The sequence below is a fragment of the Macrobrachium nipponense genome, chromosome 49 (assembly GCF_015104395.2).
Source record: "Macrobrachium nipponense isolate FS-2020 chromosome 49, ASM1510439v2, whole genome shotgun sequence".
Taxonomy (NCBI): Eukaryota; Metazoa; Arthropoda; class Malacostraca; order Decapoda; family Palaemonidae; genus Macrobrachium; species Macrobrachium nipponense.
In genome coordinates, this window is record NC_087224.1 from 9,236,840 (window position 1) to 9,257,405 (window position 20,566).

A 20,566-nucleotide genomic window follows, 5' to 3' on the forward strand; every position below is an offset into this window, starting at 1 on the left:
TGTACACCTATTCTGTACATACAATACTGTATGTATACTAATGTATTGTGATTTATGATGAAAATACATACAGTACAGTACTGTGCATATTGATTTTATATCAAGCTGCACTTACATAAGCACAAATAGAAGTTCACTCTCGACATGGTTCGGAAGTCACGTAAAGCCATTGGTCCCATTGCTGAATAACCACTGGTTCCATGCAACTTAAAAACACCATACAAACAAACAAAAGAAGAGTACAGTAACCATTTTACAAAATTTTATTCAGCATACAAACAGCCGTCCAGAATGTGACATTTGTCAATATGGTGGCGTCTGTACTTGGTGACGTAACAAAGCACAAATTCTGGAATGAAAAATGCACTTAGTTTTTTTATGTTTGCATATCGCTTGTTTTGTTTATGAAACGATAAAAGTACTACATATACAACAGTCGACTCCGCTTATTCATGGTTCAACATTTGCAGATTCAGTCATTCACAGATTTTTCTACGGAACTTATATCCACAGTATTCGTGGGAAATTCATTTATTTGCAGATTTCTTCATAGAGCAGTTACATACTGTATTTCATTATTAGATATTTGAGGATGATATGACAATGTTGTAGGATGATAGTTTAAGGTATATTTAGTGTTTGAACTATTAAAATAGGCAGTAATATTAAAGCGTTTTAGAGGATGGATGGATGTATGAGTTTTAGGGTAAAAGCCCAGGCACTGGGGCCAAAGAAGCCATTCAGTGCTGTATGCATTTTAGAGGTGCTCTTTGGTGTTTGAACTATAAAAATATAGGCAGTTATAACCATTTATAATGGGTTTCAGTACTCACAGATTTTTGGTATTTGCAGCAGTCCCCGGTTATTGGCGATCTGGTATTATGGTGTTTGTCTAGTGCCATAAAATCAGCGATTTATGGCATCATAACAGGCCGAGTTCTGGTTATCGGCGCCATGAGATGTAGAGTTATGATGCCATAACATCCCTAACCAATAACTGGTTATCTGCACCATATCTCGCCGAGTTTTGGTCAATGGCAGTTTTCGCCTACTGGCACACCCAGGGACACAGAACCCCCACCAACAACTTGGGACTGCCTATAGTACACATCCCCGACTAATACAGGGGGATGAATGTAATGCATTTGACATAACCTAATGTTTATCCATTTTCAAAATTTCACCAAACCTTTCATGTTACTGACCTAGGGGTCATCAAAACTACACCACATTGCATGGCATCTGGGGTGTAATGTGTATGTATAAGGCAGTTTTCTCCTTAGATTTTAATTGCATATTTACAGCACTAAACTTTAATGCCCGGGCTTCCTCACAGATTTACACCCATTTCCTGTTTCCTCAGATTTAATTGTTTTTCACCTTTTCCTTTATCTTTTCTCATTTGGAGCCCTCTTGGGTTAATGTTCTGTGGACTCATTCTGATTTGGAAGATAAACCTCTGTTCGTATGAAACAGAGCCAATCAAAGGGGCCATTGACTTGCATTTCAAGCCACCCAGGAATATGCTCGCTTGAACAGGAAAATATATGCTCCTGGAAGTGACAATATATATATATATATATATATATATATATATATATATATAGATATATATATATATATCTATATATATATATATATATATATATATATTATATATTATATATTATACTTATATATGGATAACTTGATCATGAAGTATATAAAACGTGATGCTATGTATAAATAAAGGTTTTTGCCACAAAGGAAAAAATGAAAAAGCGAGATAGCCGAGTACTTTCGGTCCTGTTCAGACCCTTTACTAAGGCAAACTGATTTTACAGAGGAAAACATAGTCAAAAGAAGGCTTAATATCCAAACTGACACTACAAGATTAGCAATAAGGGCGATTTCACTCTACAGAAACGAGGAAACGCCTGAGGGTAGCCACACCTTGGAGGATACATGCAGTAAACAAGTTATTCTTCCAGAAAACAGTACATTTTGAAAAAACAAGGAAGCATATACAATTTAATATCATGAAATTTACACATATTTTCCCAAAAAATTATTATTAATGAAAAGACGAAAGAAAATATAAATATATATATATTGAGCAAGAGAAAGAGGGAGAGAGAATATCGAACCAGAGAGAGAGAGAGAGAGAGAAATAACTATATACATGTAGGACTAATATTATCATTAGTAGTTCATTTATTTTAAGGTCCTTCATAAACATCTTACAAATATATGGGTCCAAATGGTACATTCCCAGACTAAGATTTTGGTTGTTTTTATTAGTGATTTGTATAATTGCCGATTCCAGTAAATTTCTTGAAACATAATCATTAGCTCTAGCAATTACCGAGGTATCACCCCAATTAATACAATGAGATTTTTCACTCAGATGGATAAACAGTGCATTTGAAGTCTGGGCTGTTCTAACTGAATACATATGCTGCTTAATACGTACACATAAATTTTTACCTGACTGACCAACTCAAAACGATGGGCAATCCTTATAAGGAATTTTGTAAATGATGATGTTATTTGTTACGGGACTATTCTCAATTAGCATATCTTTAATGGTATTGTTATAAGAGAACACTACATTAACATTAAACGATTTAAATATTGATTTTACGGTTTCAAATCCACAAAAGAAAGGTAAGCTAAGTACATTTTTAGGCATTTCTTTTTCATTAATAGCAACACTATAAAACTTTTTGTGAGCTTTTTGATAACATAAATCAATTAAATGAGGTGGGTAGCAGAGATCGTTTCCTATCTTTTTTTTATGTATCCTATTTCTTGGTCAAGATATTGTGGACTCGTGATACGTAAAGCGCGTAGGAACATAGAAGAAAAAATTGAAATTTTAATATTAAGATGGTGGCCAGAATAAAAATGTACATATGTTAAATTATTTGTGGGTTTTCTATAAATACTGAATTTGCATTGGAAAGATTCTCTATGTATTAATACATCTAGGAAAGGGATGACATTGTTATTTTCGATTTCAACAGTGAATTTTATGGATGGCACTAAATTATTCAATTTAGACAGTAAATCATTTACATCGATACCAACAGGTAAGACTACTAAGATATCATCGACATATCGGTACCATTTTAAGGGGATAAGTGTGATTTCGGGAGGTGTTGTCTCTCAAAAAATTCCATATATAAGTTTGAAAGGAGAGGTGATAAAGGGTTACCCATGGCCATACCAAATATTTGTTGGTAATATTCTCCATTAAAAATAAATCTTCAATCACAAATACATAACTTAATCAAGGAAATTATGTGACTAACGGACATAGGCAATTCATGCAGTACAAGTTCGAATTCATGCAGTACAAGTTCGTTACTTAATTATTCTAGCACAGTCAATAGGGACTTTTGTAAACAAAGAACATACATCAAAACTGACAAAGATATTGCTAAGGTTTAGTACAATGTTATTTAATTTTTCCACAAGATCAAGAGAATTCCGGATGTGTGAATTAGATACAGTTCCTAGTAGCGGGGATAACAATTTAGTAAGATATTTAGATAGTTTATAAGCAATTGATCCTACAGTACTAATAATTGGATGCATAGGTTTGTTTTCCTTATGAGTTTTGACTAGGCCATATAATTAAGGTAATGAGGGACACTTTACAGTTAACTTACACAAAAGTTCTTTTTTATCTTTAAGAATTTGTTTGATATTGATATTAAAGTTTTTTATTACTTGGTCCAACGGATTTTTTGCTAGTTTTTTTGTAAGTTATTTCATCGTCTAGTAAAGTATGCATGCGTGATATGTAGTCAGTTTTGTCAAGAACCACTAAACCATTGGATTTATCAGCCTTGGTAATGTGTAAGCTATTATCATTCTTCAATTCTTTTAAACTTTTTCTGTAGCGAGCGGGGAAGTTATTTTTCATGATAGGCATGGTACACTATAATGTCATGCCTTTGATAATGTCTAAATGATTTTGTGGTAGGTCACAGTATTTTTCAAACTTATATAGAGATGTCGCTATTGATAAAGCTGAGGGTTTGTTACAAATAAAGAAAGACAACCCAAAGCCTAATGCACGCACTGTATTATCACTTATTTGTTAGCTCGATAAATTCACCACACAATCACTTCTAACATTATTGGTCCAATCACTGTCGTTGTTAAGGTTGTTTAATTTTCTGTCCAGTTTTCTAATCAAAGTGTCTGTAGTTCTATGAAGTTTTCCATATATTTCTTGCCTTAATGCGTGTTTCCAATCAGCGGGAATCGAGTAGTTCTTTAAATTTCTCCTTTTCCTCCATTTTCGCAGCAGCAATGTGACGTTTTAATATAATTGAAGAAAATTCGTTAAAATAATATATATATATATATATATTATATATATATTATATATATATATATGTATATATATATATATATATATATATATATATATATATATTATATATATATATATATATATATATATTATGGCCACTTAGTGCCTTTGACAAAGTCTTACTTATTAAAATTTTATAATAATCTATGGCCATGAAATTTATTACGTGGTGAATGGCGTAAAGCAATGATAAATTTCTGTCCCTGAAGTTGGAAAGGATCCAAGTATATTGTAAATAATTACAGACCAATTTCTTCAACTTGCTTATGCAAATTGCATACTAGAGAAAATGGTCAATGCTTCACTAAATTGGCACATTTGGGTCACTATGTAACAGTTCTACATTAGATTCTCTATCTAATTTAGAAGGCTACGTACACATACTTAGATGATTAAAACAAAAACAAATGACTATAGATAGTACATGGAAGTATGCAATATTAAAAACTTTGTATAAAAATAAGGTGGAAGAAAGAGAACATGAACAGAGGTGTAGTAAAAAGAATGACAGAGGTTGCAGCTATGTATACAAAAGAGAACGCCGCAGAGACCTAATTAATGCCTACTGTGCACTGCGTGAGGTGCACTGACGGCACTACCTTCCTGTGGAACAGTCGACATGTCTTATAAATGAAAAGTTGAAAGAAGATAAAAATCAAGAGCACTATAGGCATTCCATGAAGGTTCAGTATGGTACGTATTACTGTCTAATGTAGAATGATTCTATTTGTTAAGGAACAGATGACTAAGGGATGGTCTGGTCTTGTATGAAGAATGAACGATTAAAGAGGTTTTATAGAAACGAGGGAATCGACCTCTATAGGAAGCAAGATAAGAGGTTCGACGACACATTGCTGGTGAGTCTTGTGTAGGTGTTAGAAGCAGCTGATCATCCTCAGTACATCAGCTTAGATAACCTTGAAATATTCAGCACACACACACACACACACACACACACACACACACACCACACACACACCACACACATATATATATATATATATATATATATATATATATATATATATATATAATGTGTTTATATAGATAGACATATAGATATGACACCGTTGCAACCGAGTATCAACAAAGGCCAGACGCAGCCATGTTTACATAGTACAACTGCTGTACACAACAATTTGTTTTCTTTTTTCTTTTTTTTTCTAAGCGTTTTACTTATATCCTAATATATATCCACGTAAAATATTAAACCTACCTTCCTTACCCGTCTCATTAATGGGCATAATGCAAAATAAGCACCGAGCAAGAAGCGCTTCGCATTCTAGAAAAGGTCGATTTATAAGTTCATTCGAAATTGTTGTACAGCATTCCTGCTCCTTATCGCCAATTGCGATAATCAATTCAACTCTTCCTTCTCTCCCATTTATTACGTTGCTTTGATAGACTGAACCGTCTTTTTAAGTTCGCTTTCTTTTATTCTTTTAACATTGTTGGGGTGGGAGTACCGTTACATTTCGCCTTAATAATATAACCTTGCTTTCCTTTTCAAGAACTTCGCTGAAGTAGACTCAGTAGTGCCAGCTACTACTACGTCCTCCTTCCCCTCCCCCCAAAACGGACCCTGGCCCTCCCGCCCTCCCCCCCGAAGGGTGACAGGGCAGTAGGGTGAGCTAAGTTTTGATTCATGATAAATTTGACAAATTTGTCCCCGAAATCGGACCCCCTTGGGAGAGTCAAAATCACGTTAGGATAGCAATAAGTTCGCGTTTTGAATTTATAAGTGCACGAAGGGGATAGGTGGCATGTAGCCATTAAAAAATCAAGAAGAACTTTTACAAAGAAACTAGTTTGCATGGCGGAAGAATATCGCTCGGCGGGTTGTTGGGAGGCACATGGCTCCAGCATGTCGAGGAGTCAGTGGAGTGAGCGCTCTTGTTCAGTGCAGACGTGTGGTTGTTGCTCTCGCGTAGGCGTGGTTCGTTTCGCCAATGTGGAATGTCAGTGCGTCCCGAGGCTGTTAAAGGACTCGGTAAGTATTTTCTCTTACCGAGGGACTCTGACGGACGACTCGATCGAGTCCTTTTCCCCCTAAAAAAAAGTAACGTCCATCGTCGGGTTCGTGTTACGAGGACACTCTACTATTCCTGGGGTTAGGTGAAAACTGCTTTGGTAGGACTCGACTCCCCGTGAAGTCATTTTATTATTATTATTTTTTTAAAACTTAATTATTCATCGATATCACTTTTTAAAGCTTTTAATGCTTTTAATTTTAGGAATGAAAATTCCCCCCTCTGCATTCAAGTCCCTTCATTTCGCGACGATAAGTAACCTTTGTGGGAATTTAAATCGCTAAAGTTAAATGCCATTAATACTGAAGGGCATATGAGAGGGAGAGAAGTCGGGGTAGTGGTTGGCCCTACCCCGCCTTCTCCCCCCCCCCAACCCGATGCCCCTTTCCTGTGACCCCTACCCTACCGTACCCCCCACCCCCCTCCTCCTCCTCCCAAGTCTTACCCTTCGCTTCTGCCAGATCTTACTAACCCCCCTCCCCCTTCCACAAACCTCATAGGACCCATCCCCTCCCCTTACAGCCCAAGTGCTCCTATTCAGCTAAATAGTTTCGAGTTTTTTTTTTTTATTTGTTTAATTTGACGTTGAATAATGCTTATTTTTATTGATTTAACTGAAATTTAAATATGGCAGACCAGATGTTAAATAGCTTGTAATGGTACATTTATAATCTTATTAGATTAATTAATAATGCAGGTTTCGTATTTCAAATGCTTAAACATACTTTTAAGTGTTTATTAATGACTATTTATGTTATTTCCATTTATTCATTCTCATCATAGCGCCGAATGACCCTATGAGTCCCAGTACTTAGCCTAAACCATTCCTTAAGCTCTCGTATGTTAAAAGTGGGCTACCAAATTATCAACAAACAGTTCAAGAGGTTTTGTTAAACGTTACCAATAACCTACGAACTTATTAACAATAGTTTAGAGATTTATTTACAAGTTAACCAAAGTATACCGAACGATAGATAATTTCATTTGGTTAATCTGTAATGATTCCATCGTCTGTATTTCATTTGGGGCCATTACTAAATAAAACTATACAACTATAAAAAAAAAATTCTTGTTTTAATAAGATAAAGGGAATCTCGTACAATGGAATGTGCTTAGGCCTATGTGAGGAGCATGAGTGAGTGAACTGAAATATTGGATTTTTTTTTATTCTTTTCAGTAAACGTTTAGCCACTTTGGTTTGGGCAGAAGATTCCCTGTGCCCATTTATCTTATCAAATAAGGCCAGGCGTGAGAGAGAGAGAGAGAGAGAGAGAGTCAGTCCGATGGTTGAGGTGTGGTTAGTAAAAGTTTATTTGTAGATTCACAATTTTTTAAAAGAAAATATATGCTAATAATCCATCCGTGCGTATATTTATATAATATATATGTGTGTACACACACACACACATATATATATATTATATATATATATATATATATATATATATATATATAATCATGCTTTTCCATAGTTAGTGCAACCAAAGCCTTCGATAAGGAATACATCTTGACGATGAGACTGTAAGCCTATGATTCGACCCATGCAGTGCCATTTTCTCTTCAAACTGTGGGAGTTTTTTGGCTTATGGGCGTATAGGAGGAGCTTACCGTTCGAACGCGCATTGAATTACTCATTCAGCGTGGGCGTGTGATTAGTGATGTTCTACGCATTTATGCTGGCCTGGGTCTGAAAGAGAAGGCACGTGCCATTTTGGTTTGTGGGATGTTTATTTATTTATTTATTATGCTTATAAATCCCGTAGCCGAGGGGTGGGAGGTACTGTGTCCAGTATAGCTCCCGATTGTTGCTCACTCATGTCACACGGGCCGAAGCGTATGTGAGTTGTTCTTGGTTAATTAGAAGTTACATAATTTTGTCATTTTCTGATTAATGGAAATGACTTAATACTGTCATTTCCAGGTTCGTTATAAATACGCTTTAATACTTACCGTTTCCTGAATGATGTTAACGATTAATGTCATGTCGATATAAGCCTAAGCTAAAACTCACAAGTTGTAGATATGCGATTATTATTATTATTATTATTATTATTATTATTATTATATTCAGGAGACGAAACCTATTTATATGGAACAAGCCCAAAGGGGCCACTGACTTGAAATTCAAGCTTCCAAAGAATATTATGGTGTTCGTTAGGAAGAAGTAATAGGAGGTAAAAAAACAGAAAGAAGCGATCCCACTTAAGAAAAATATTAAATCAACAGGTAGATAAAAATGTATTAAAATTCACGGAGAATAGTGTAAGCGTAGTATATTGCATTGCATCTCCACCTGAACTTCCCAAGTTCCAACGGCTCGACATCCTCTGGGCGGCTGTTACAGTGTGTGTGAGGAAGAAAGGACCTTTGGAAAACTGAGAAGTTCGACACCGGTAATTATACATTCTTCTCGATCCATATCTCATGAATCAGTTATATAAACACACTCACACATATACATTATATATATCAGAATTTTAAAGGTCGTGATTCGTGAACAGATTATCCACAGTTCTGCGTGTTGTGTTGTGTAAAAATTTTAACCCTCGGGGAGTTCTATATACACTGAAAGTGTTGATGTGTTCAGTCAGTGTTGCAGGACTGCTGGAACCTTTGCGTATTGTTTGTCGACCTTGGGTTTAGGTTAAGGAGTGTGTTTTTGTTTGTGTGTGTATGTGTGACTTGGCATATTCTAGTTAAAGCTGTCAAAAGTAAGGGTTCCGTAGTTACTGCCATTGCTTGATATCAGCCTAGAGGTCTACTCCATTTGACAGGGAAATGCACTGTTTTATGTTTTAGGAAAGGGTCCACTTTAGGCTTTGCGTAAGGTTCTTTGCTGGCGTCCCTTCGGCTCCTAGCTGCAACCCCCCTTTCATTCCTTTTACTGTACCTCCATCCGTATTCTCTTTCTTCCCTGACCTTTGTTGTAAATGCAGAAGGTTATTCTCAACATTTTCTTACCCGAGGATAATGACATCATTAGGCCGGTTCCATTACCGTAACGTAACTCATGTTTTTGTATAAATTGGTCACTCGCTATTGCTAACTCTGTGAAATATCTGGGCCCACTTTAGCTCCAGAGCCAGTATACTGCACCACCTGCTTTGATCCTGGAAGTTCCAGGTTGTTGTTGTACATGGAAAATTGTAAGTTGTCATTTTGAGAAGGATAAAAACTCAATTACTGATTTTGTGTGGATTGGTGTGCTAGTACTAGTTAGGTAGATGGTTTATCTGTTGCATTATGGTGGATTGTATTAGTGTCGAGATGAAAACCAGCAGTGCGTAATATCATTCTTAAGTGCTCGTAAAAGCGCGGCATTGCTTAGATCAGCGTAGTGGAAGATGTATGAACGTAGGTAGAGAGAGACGCTTATAACACTAATGAGCCATCTTTGTAGGTTTGTACCCAGCAGCTATCTTAGTCGCAACTAAACAAAGGAAGTTGGTGAGCTAAGTTTCAAAGGAAAGATTTATGCTTGCGTAAGGCCAGATTGCTCAAAACATGAACTTCAATCTCCCCCCCCCCCCCCCCCGCTTAAAAAAAGAAAAAAAAAAATGTCCCACCGTCTGTTTTTTCAATGGACAGTGCCATTGCGGGGCATTCTGTAAGGTGTCACATAGTATGCCGCGAGTTCATTCATTCTCTTCGCTGGCTAAAACTGCGCAACAGACTGCGCCGTGAATGCTGATATGCTGTCATTGTTTGCTTGTGTTTATATTAGTCTCTTTCTCTGTTACCTTGCTTTTCTCATGTTATTTCTCTTTTCACTTATTTAGCCACTCCTCACATCTTCATACTCCACGGTGTGTGCGGTCTTTGTGATGGTTAGGCCTATATATTTATACATGCAAATATAACAATTTGGTATATATACATCACAGCGTAGCATTTATTCCTCGTAATTATTCAACTCTGTCTTACTAATCAGTGCTTTTTTCCCCCTGTTTATTGTATTTTTTCTGTCTTGTCGAAGTTTAAGGTAGAGCGTAAACTTGTAATGTTCCTGCAATCATCGTGCATCTAATGTGGTGTATTCATGTTCACAGGAAACAGTACTTATTTACACTTGTTTAGGTGTGTGTGTGTGTTTAGACAATGTGTTTTGCTCGTCGTGACACTTGTAAAGTCTTTATTGACTCGAATACTGTTCCTCCGTGAATCATAAATTGAGGGCGTCTATCCGATGTAGCACTGAGTGCTCCAGTAAGGATTTAAAATAGATCGCGATAAAAAGTCATTTGCGCTGTGGTGTACTCTCTCTCTCTCTCTCTCTCTCTCTCTCTCCTCTCTCTCTCTCTCTCTCTCTGGGGTTATGGGTCCTTTGTTGATTTTGCAATACAAGGGGTGACAGGGAATGCGCCTTGTTTATAGTATGTAAGGCGCGTGTGTCAGAGTGGTTTGGCAAAGTTGAGTTAGGCCTATGTATATTGCGCCGTCTAAGAGGCATTGTTATTTTTTTTTTTATCGTTGTTTACAACCGTGTTTACGAAGACAGTAACACAAGCATATTGCGTCACCGTTTTGCCATCGAGGTTATTATTACCTCAGGCTTCCTAGAAATTGGTTACGCCTACTAAAGGTTACTCTGGGTAAAGTCTTCTGACTCATAACGGTTTAGATTTGTTGTGGCTGGTGGTATACGTAGCCGATTCTTTGTCTGTCTTTTATTTCTCGTTTTCTTGGAGTACTTTTGGGGGTGAGGTTGCTCCTCCTATTTCTAGCTGCAAACCTCCACATCCGCCTCTCAACCAGTTACGTAATTCACTGGTAAGATGAACAGAGAATTGGCTTGAATGGTTTAGCACTTCAGGGCCGTGTGCGACCTTTAATAGCTTGTCAATCGCGCATGAAGCCACTTAAATACCTTTTTGGGTTAGCTGTTGGAGCCGTAGCCAGGATAGATAGACAAGGGTATGGGGCCTGCAGCCTCATCCTAAAGGACATGTAGAAAGTTTTTCTTCCGATTATATATATATATAATATATATATATATATATATATATATATATATATATATATATATGTATGTATGTGTGTGTGTGTGTGTGTGTGTGTGTGTGTAAAGGACCTTGGTAGCTGGTGGTTTTGTAGTTAAATAACTTTGGGAGACAATGTTAAATTTAGGTGCATGGCATTGGAACTTTTTTTTGAGGTTAAATTATGTTGGTATATATTTTTTATTTGTGATGAAATGACATTAGAAACAATATTTTTTGTGGTTAATTGACAATGGGAACAATATTTCCTGTTGTTAGAGGACAATAGGGACAATATTTATCTAGGTTAAATCACATGGGAAAAATATTTTTTGTTGTTAATTGACAATGGGAACAATATTTCCTGTTGTTAGAGGACATTGGGAACAATATCTTGGTTAAATGACATTGAAAACAACATTTTTTGTGGTTAAATAACATTGGGAACAAATTCTGTTGTAGTTAAGTGCATTTGGAACCCAGTTTTCATGTGGTTAGATGACTTGGGAGTTCTATATTTATGGTAAAATGACCTGAAAAATATTTTGTGGGTTCTTGTGGTTAAATGACATTGGAAATTCTATTTTTCATGGTTAAATGACATTGGGAATTTGGTTTTGTGCTTAAAAGGTGGAAACATTTCCTTTTGTGATTAAATGACGGTGGGACTTCTGTGTTGGTGTTAAAGGATGGGAACAATATTTCTTTTGCGGTTAAGTGACGTTGGGAACTTAGCTTTGCGACCAAGTGGCGTAAAGAACTTTTTTTTTTTTTTATTAAATGACGGTGGGACTTTTTTTTTTTTTTTTTTTGATTAAATGACGGTGGGACTTCTGTGTTGGTGTTAAAGGATGGGAACAATATTTCTTTTGCGGTTAAGTGACGTTGGGAACTTAATTTTGCGACCAAGTGGCGTAAAGAATTTTTTTTTTTTTTTTTTTTTTGATGCTCGGAGCAATTTTTTTTTACACGAACTTTTTTATTGATGCTCGGAGTTTTTTTTTTGTAAAATGTTGTTGGGAACCGTGTTTTGTGGTTAAATGACACACTGGGAACTTAATTTTTTGTGTTTGAATACAGGAACAATTTATTGTAGTTGAATGTAGATGATTAAATGACACTGGGAATAATTTTATTTGGTTGAATGATGCTGAGAATAATTTTATGTGGTTGAATGATGTTGGGAATAATTTTATGTGGTTAAATTATGGGAATACTTATGAGGTTACATGACATTGGGAATAATTTTATTTGGTTAAATGATGCTGGGAATAATTCTATGAGGTTAAATGATGCTAGGAATAATTTTAGGTTAAATGACACTGGGAATAATTTTATGTGGTTATATGACGCTAAGAATAATTTTATGTGATTAAATGACGCTAAGAATAATTTTATTTGTTTACATGACATTAAGAATAATATTATGAGGTTAAATGACGCTGGGACTAATTTTGTGTGGTTTAATGATGTTTGGAATAATTTTATGAGGTTAAATGACACTTGAGAACAATTGTATTCGGTTAAATGACGGTGAGAATAATTTTATGTGTCTAAATGATGTTGTGAATAATTTTGTGGTTAAATGACGTTGTGAATAATTTTATTTGGTTAAATGACGGTTGGAATTATTATATGTGGATAAGTGATGCGGGAATAATTTCATGTGGTTAAATGACGCTGGGAATGATTTTATGCAGTTAAATGACGCTGGGAATGATTTTATGCAGTTAAATGATGGGAATAATTTTGTGGTTAAATGAAGTTGGAAACCACGTTGTGTCGAGTGATATTTGGAACAATCTTTTGCGAGTTAAATGACTTTTAAGTCGTTTTTGTCATTGTACTTCAGGTGAATGCAATAAACAAAATCCGATAGCAAGAGCCCGTGCTGACCCATATGGCCAGCAGCTTCAAAAGCAGCAAATGAGTTCAGCACCAGAACTCCGTTTACTCAACCGTTGGGGAAACCCACTGAGACGCGTGAGACTCCTCCTAGGAGCCCTTTTTGTTTTTAATTCATTTTGTTTACGAAGGTTTTTGTATTGCGTTTGTTTGCAAGACGAGTTGTTGTTTATTAAGATGTGACGGAGATATTGCTTGGCTGGCGTCTAGCTTTTCTGGTTTAGTCAGCCTTTGTTGTTTAATTAATGTCGTTTTATTTATTATATTCACAAGATGAACCTTACTCGTGTGGAATAAGCCCACCAAAGGGGCCATTGACTTGTAATTCAAGCTTCCAAAGAAAATTAATATGGTGTTCGTTAGGAAGGAGTTCTGCTACGGGCTGCTGTAAAGGAAGAAATGTCACTTACTAAAGAAGGAAAAGGTTACGGATGCGTTTTCTGCTAAAATTCTTAGTTAATCCCTAACCAAGCAACGAACGGCCAAATTGTTCGAGATATCCCACTCAAAACCTTCAATGCCGAATTGGAGTAGGAAGTGAAGTCCGCCCCTCCTGGCCAGGATTCGAACGTGTGTCAGGAATGGTTGGTGTACTGAGGTCCTTATGTTTTGTTGAGCAAACGAAAAGTTGTCATTTTTTTCTTTCTTCTTGAGATTATGCCAAATTCAGAGCAATTCCCTCCACCCTGTATACGAGAAACAGCTGTTTGACATTTTCGCCATCACGAGAGAGAGAGAGAGAGAGAGAGAGAGAGAGAGAGAGAGAGAGAGAGAGAGAGAGAGAGTCTGTGTAAGTCAATGAAGAAGAAGGCAAGACAAAGAGAGTGAGAGAAAGAGACTTAGATGCTATTAAAAACTCACCCAGAACAGAATGAGAAAAAGGCCATGATGAGGGTGGGGTTGTGTAGTATTGATTCATCAGTGTCTGTGTGTGTGTGTGTGTTTGTATGTATGTGGTGCCGGGATAGTAAAGGCTTTAGAGGGGGTGGGGGGGGGACGCTATCCTTGGGTCGTCATGAGAGTTGTAGGGGGGGGGGGGGGGCTCGACCTAGTCGCCAATGCCAGAGAGTTACTTGGGAAGGGGATGGAGTTGTGGGGTGGGTTTGTTCCCTAACTGTAGGAGTTGAGGGAGGAGTGGCAGGGGAGTGGTGGAGCTCTGACAGAGAGAGAGAGAGAGAGAGAGAGAGCAATCGCCCGAGGCTGACGCCAAATGGGCTACGGCATCCAACCATACGAAAACGTCTTCATTTGGGGTCTTCCCTGTCTTGTGGTTGTCCCTTAGCCCGTCTCTTCTGTGTCGTCTTTGCATCGTCTGTCCGTCGCTCTCGTGTTTGTGCTCTCTCTCTCTCTCTCTCTCTCTCTCTCTCTCTCGTTGCATCAAATATGTCTGAGGTGTGCATTGGAGGTTTGGCGACCTACTGACCTCTTGCACGAAATAAGTTTCTTCACCTTGATGCGTTCTTGCGCGCGCCCACACACGTACACGTATGTCATTCACTATGGAGACCGTACCTTACCTTACAGACCTGACATCTTGTTCGGGTTGCCCCAGGTCCCTCAGTGTGAGGCACCTCTAATGTCTACCAGAGAGTTGCTAGTACATCTTCCGGTATATTTTGCATCTTCCAGTCTTGGATGGTCTGGGATGCAGCTTAGATATTTGTCGAGCTTATTCTTAAACACATCTACGCTCACTCCTGATATATTCCTCAGATGAGCTGGCAACGCATTGAATAGACGCTGCATTATCGATGCTGGTGCGTAGTGGATTAATGTCCTATATGCTTTCCTTATTTTTCCTGGTATAGTTTTGGGCACTATTAATCTACTTCTGCTTGCTCTTTCTGATATTTTTAGCTCCATGATGTTTTCGGCAATTCCTTCTATCTGTTTCCATGCCTGAATTATCATGTAGCGTTCTCTTCTCCTTTCTAGACTATATAGTTTTAATGATTGTAGTCTTTCCCAGTAGTCAAGGTCCTTAACTTCTTCTATTCTAGCTGTGAAGGACCTATGTACACTCTCTATTTGTGCAATATCCTTTTGATAGTGTGGGTACCATATCATATTGCAATATTCAAGTGGACTACGAACATATGTTTTATAAAGCATAATCATGTGTTCAGCTTTTCTTTTTATGAAGTGCTGTAACAACATTCCCATTTTTGCTTTACTTTTGCCAATAGAATTGCTATTTGATCATTGCATAACATGTTCCTATTCATCATCACACCAAGGTCTTTAACTGCTTCCTTATTTGTGATTGTCTCATTATTAGGTCCCCTATATGCATATAGCTTTCCTTCTCTGTCTCCATAATTTATTGATTCAAATTTATCAGAGTTAAATACCATCCTATTTACCTCGGCCCAATCATATACTTTGTTAAGGTCTCTTTGTAGCGCGTTCCTATCTTCATCACAAGTAATTTCTCTACTTATTCTTGTGTCATCGGCGAAACTACTCACTACCGAGTCCTTAACATTACTGTCTATGTCTGCAATCATAATAACAAACAGTATTGCAGCTAACACCATACCTTGTGGCACACCGGATATTACCTTAGCTTCATCCGATTTCTCATCGTTTGCAATAACTATCGGTTTTCTGTTGTGTAAAAATTCTTTTAACCATCTTCCTACTTTATCCACGATATTGTGTTTTCTAATTTTCTTCGCTAATATTATGGTCTACCTTGTCAAAAGCTTTTGCAAAGTCAAGATAAACCACATCTGTTTCATTTCCGCTTTTCATATTTTTGTATATGTTCTCACGGTGGACTAACAGTTGTGTTTGTGTACTTTTTCCGGGTACGAAACCATGTTGTCCTATATTAAAATATGCTAATTTGTGCTCATCATAAATTTTGCCTGTATCTACACTTTGTCTTAATAATATTGCAAGTGGCTTGGCGATAGAATGAACTACTTTCTTTAACAAAATAGCAGGAACACCATCAGGACCTGCAGCAGCTCCATTTTTAATTTCATTAATAGCCTGCACAATATCAGCTTCATTAATATCTATGTCAGCTAAATATTCACTATTTTCATCCCTTACTTCTGTGTCATTATCTTCATTATCAATTCTAGGGGTGAATTCTCTCTTATATCGTTCTGCCAATATGTTGCATATTTCCTTTTTTTCATTCGTTAATCTCCCTTCAATTCTTAGAGGGCCTATTTCTATTCTTCTTTTATTCATCGTTTTTGCGTACGAGTATAATAGTTTGGGGTTTTGCTTGATATTTACTAGGGTTTTTTCTTCCAAGTCCTGTTTTTCATTTTCTTTTGATTGTTCTGCATTTTCTATCTTACTTTTTAGTTCTATAACTTTCCATGCATTTTTTTCTTTTGCCAGACCTTTTTTCCACTTTCTAATTTTCTGGAACAAGATCCTTCTGTCTCTTGGTATGCATGACTGATGTTTACTTTTCTTCTTTGGTATATATTTTTCCACTATTTTCTCTAATATTTTATATAGTATCTCCGTATTTACTCTTATTTCATCACGAAAATGTTATCCCAATCTTTGTTTAATTCTTCATTTATTTCTGACCATTTTATATAGTATCTCCGTATTTACTCTTATTTCATCACGAAAATGTTATCCCAATCTTTGTTTAATTCTTCATTTATTTCTGACCATTTTATATTTTTTACTGTAGAAGTTAATTTTCCTTATCCTTCCCACTTTTTCATTTCTTGCTTATCTCTGTTTTCACTTGCTTTGGAATGGACTGTTAATTCTATGACATTATGGTCTGAAATACTCGCATTATAAACTATTATTTCTTTAACATAATTTACCTCATTCACAAATTCTAGATCTAAAGTATTTTCCTTTCTTGTTGGTAGGTGATTTATTTGTTGAAAGTTGTATTCTAGTAGCATATCTAATAGCTTTTCGAATTGCCTCTTATCTTCTGCACTACTATTACTCTCTTTTTTATATGTATAAATACAACCACAATCTCCTATTCGTTCTTTCCAGTCTACGAAAGGAAAGTTAAAGTCTCCAGATAGGAGAATAGTCCAGTCCTTGTGATTTCTACATATATATGATCCAGAGAGAGAGAGAGAGAGAGAGAGAGGAGAGAGAGAGAGAGCAATTTCTAATACAACCTATCCATATGCTAATGGCTGTCCAGTCTATCAACCGTACTTTTCTGCGCGCACACACACACACACACACACACACACACACTTGTCCATTTGAGAATAAGGTCTTGGTATTACCAAGGGTGCTTAGGCGAAGAGAAAAAAAAAGTCATTTCTCTAAACACGCTTGCCAATCAGCTACTTAGAAAGAGAGAGAGAGAGAGAGAGAGAGAGATAGAGAGAGAGAGAGAGAGAGAGATAATTATTGTTGTTATTATTAAAATGATTTTAATTTTCCACTTCTCAATCTTTCGGATGAGAGGAGTTCCTACATAGCGGGAGGTCAGTTGTACGACAGCTGTCCGGAGTTCATTTGTTCCTTCATTATTTCGGTAGTCCTACTCCCTTGCCATTGTGACGGGCGAAGTCGGGTACAATCATGCCACTTTTATACCCCGCAGTGTAGTAGCGGCGTCGACGGCATCCAGACCGCCATTCTGGAATAGGGTCTCCTTCCTAGATAATATTATTATTATTATTTATTATTATTATTATTATTATTATTATTATTATTATTATTATTATTATAAAAGAAGAGTTCAAGCAATTCCGCAATGCATTAGTACCTGAATTGAATACGTTATTATCTGTATATTCATTTATTTTTTTTCTTTGAACAAATGAGAGAGATGAGCAACTTATTCATTGGAAGCTTATAGAATTTCAAGTCAGTGGCCCCTTTGGTGGGGTTGTTCCGTATGAATAGGGTTCATCTGTTGAATAATATTTATTGTTATTGTTTTTTATTGTTTTTAATATTCTATAAATTCTGCTATTGTATTATAGATGCTCCCATATGTATCACAAAAGAAACAAGTAAAAAAGGAAAAAGGAAACTTCAGCCGCGGCCCAGTGGTGGCCTGTGTTGTTGGCACCTACGCACGATCATGGCAAACTTTAATAATTAAAATAATAGCTACTGTGGCTAGAGGGCTGCAATTTGGTATGGTTGATGATTAGAGGGTGGTTGATCAACATACCGTTTTGCAGCCCTCTAACCTCGGTAGTTTTCCAGATCTGAGGGCGGACATATAAAGTGCTGCCGGACGGACAGAGAAGTGGCCATTTTTTATTATTTTTTTTTTATTTTTTTTTTATTTTTATTTTTTTTTTTTTTACAGAACATTAAACGGACAATTTCTGCTGTTCTTTTAAAACTTCAGCTGGATGTTAAGTCTCTCTCTCTCTCTCTCTCTCTCTCTCTCTCTCTCTCTCTCTCTCATATATATATATATATATATATATTATATATAATATATATATATATATATATATATATATATATATATATATATATATATATATATATATATTTTTTTTTTTTTTTTTTTTTTTTCGTCTGCCGAAATCAACAGGAAGTGCATACGACCTAGTTTGACCTCGTAGGGTTGGTGCTGTTTGGGACCCGTTTTTATAGTTTTGTTTTGTATTGTTGCAAAAACATTCTCTCTTGAATTGGAGTGTGGAAATGTCATGCAAGTACGTTAATAATAATAAACAAAAGTGTTCTTGTTAAATGTATATTAAGTGATTTTATTATCAAGGGTAGTTTTATGTTGTTAAATAATAGTATATAGTTATTGAATTGATTGGAAATCGAATTATTGTACGTATAAGTATTTAAACTCTTAATTTTAGTGTTTTGAATGGAGGGCTGAACTGTGTAATAATGATATTATTATTATTATTAGTAGTAGTAGTAGTAGTAGTAGTAGTGCAGAATTGCGTAATAATAATAATAATAATGGTAAGAAATTCAGTCTCGTGAAGAACAAATTATTTAAAAATTCACAATTATATGTTTGGTACATAGAAATATATTTTAACATATACTAAGTGTGGATTTTTGAATATATAAATAAAAAAATTGATAATAATAATAATAATAATTATAATAATAATAATTATTTTGGGTAATTTTGGATAATTTTTTCAGTGTTGTCTTTTAGATGTAGAGCAAAGCTATGCAATAATAACAATAACAGTGCTAATTTAAATATCCATTTATGAAGATGATGTCTCGTGTGGACTCTGGCATCCTCAGAAATAAGCATGTAGTTTGTGTATTTCCTGTTAATGCTGGTGGCAAATAATATGGTTATGTATTCAGCTTAAGTTGTGTATGTGTGTCTGTGTGTGTATATTACCAAGGACTCCATTCTGGTTTGTATCATTACTTAGTTTTACTTTTCTGTATAATTTCTGTGTGTGCAGATGGAAACTTGAGTATAAATGTATAGTTAATGTGTGCGTGTTCTATCGTGGAAGCATAAGCTCTTCGGTGGCGTGGTCGGTTTGGTCTTTGCCTGCCACCTCGGTGGCCACGAGTTCGACTCTCGGGCCTTCCGTTGAGGTGTGACAGGTGTGTATTTCTGGCGATAGAAGTTCACTCTCGACGTGGTTCGGAAGTCACGTAAAAGCCGCTGGTCCCGTTGCTGAGTAACAGCTAGTTCCATGCAACGTAAAAACACCAAACTTTCAAACAAAACAGGCCTTTTTCGCATATATATATTATATATATATATATATATATATATATATATATATATATCTATATATATATTATTTTCACGTTTCATTCATGACTGTAGTCCCAGTACTCTGTGGCCTAGACCTGTTACTCTGTTTCGTGTTAATCCTTCAGGATTGGCTTTGTGGTCTGGTTAAGCTATAATAATAATAATAGAGGCTTGACCTGTGACCCTTTTTCTTGTAAATCCTTCAGGTCAGCTCCTGTGATAGCCGTTAATCGGCTTTGTGGTCTGGTTAAGCTATAATAATGATAATAGTAATGACAAAGCCACAGTAGTGTTAAAATATATTTTTTTTACAATGAATATATATTTAACACTACTGTGGCTTTTAATTGTCAGTATTATAGCCTCGTTACAGAGGTTCCTTAGTTTAATGATAATAATAATAATAATAATAATAATAATAATAATAATAATAATAATAATAATAATAATAATAACAACTAATATGTCCCTCTCAGTTGTCCAAATGAATGGTGGTTTTGTTCGGGGGGAAGGGGGCGGGGCCGTTGTCCTAGAACCCGTTTTGACATGCCCGTGCCCGAATCTGAAATGGGGCTAATTGCTTCTTAGTCCCAACTCCTTTTAATTC

At 36.1% G+C, this 20,566-nt stretch overlaps 1 protein-coding gene across 4 annotated transcripts in view; it reads left to right on the forward strand.

Annotated features, from left to right (window-relative positions):
* LOC135205321 (protein mothers against dpp-like) overlaps positions 1 to 20,566 on the forward strand; it is a 102,043-nt gene that overhangs the window by 26,065 nt on the left and 55,412 nt on the right. For 2 of the 4 annotated variants that reach the window (XM_064235757.1, XM_064235759.1), the window contains exon 1: positions 6,203 to 6,356. The exons of 1 other annotated variant lie outside the window; for it this stretch is intronic. Coding sequence is in view for 1 of the 3 variants with exons in the window: in XM_064235760.1 (XP_064091830.1) it covers positions 6,231 to 6,356 (126 nt within the window). In the remaining 2 variants the exon portion in view is untranslated. Of the gene's footprint in view, positions 1 to 6,202; positions 6,357 to 20,566 lie in introns of those variants that run through there. One more of the 4 variants, XM_064235760.1, reaches the window with a different exon arrangement.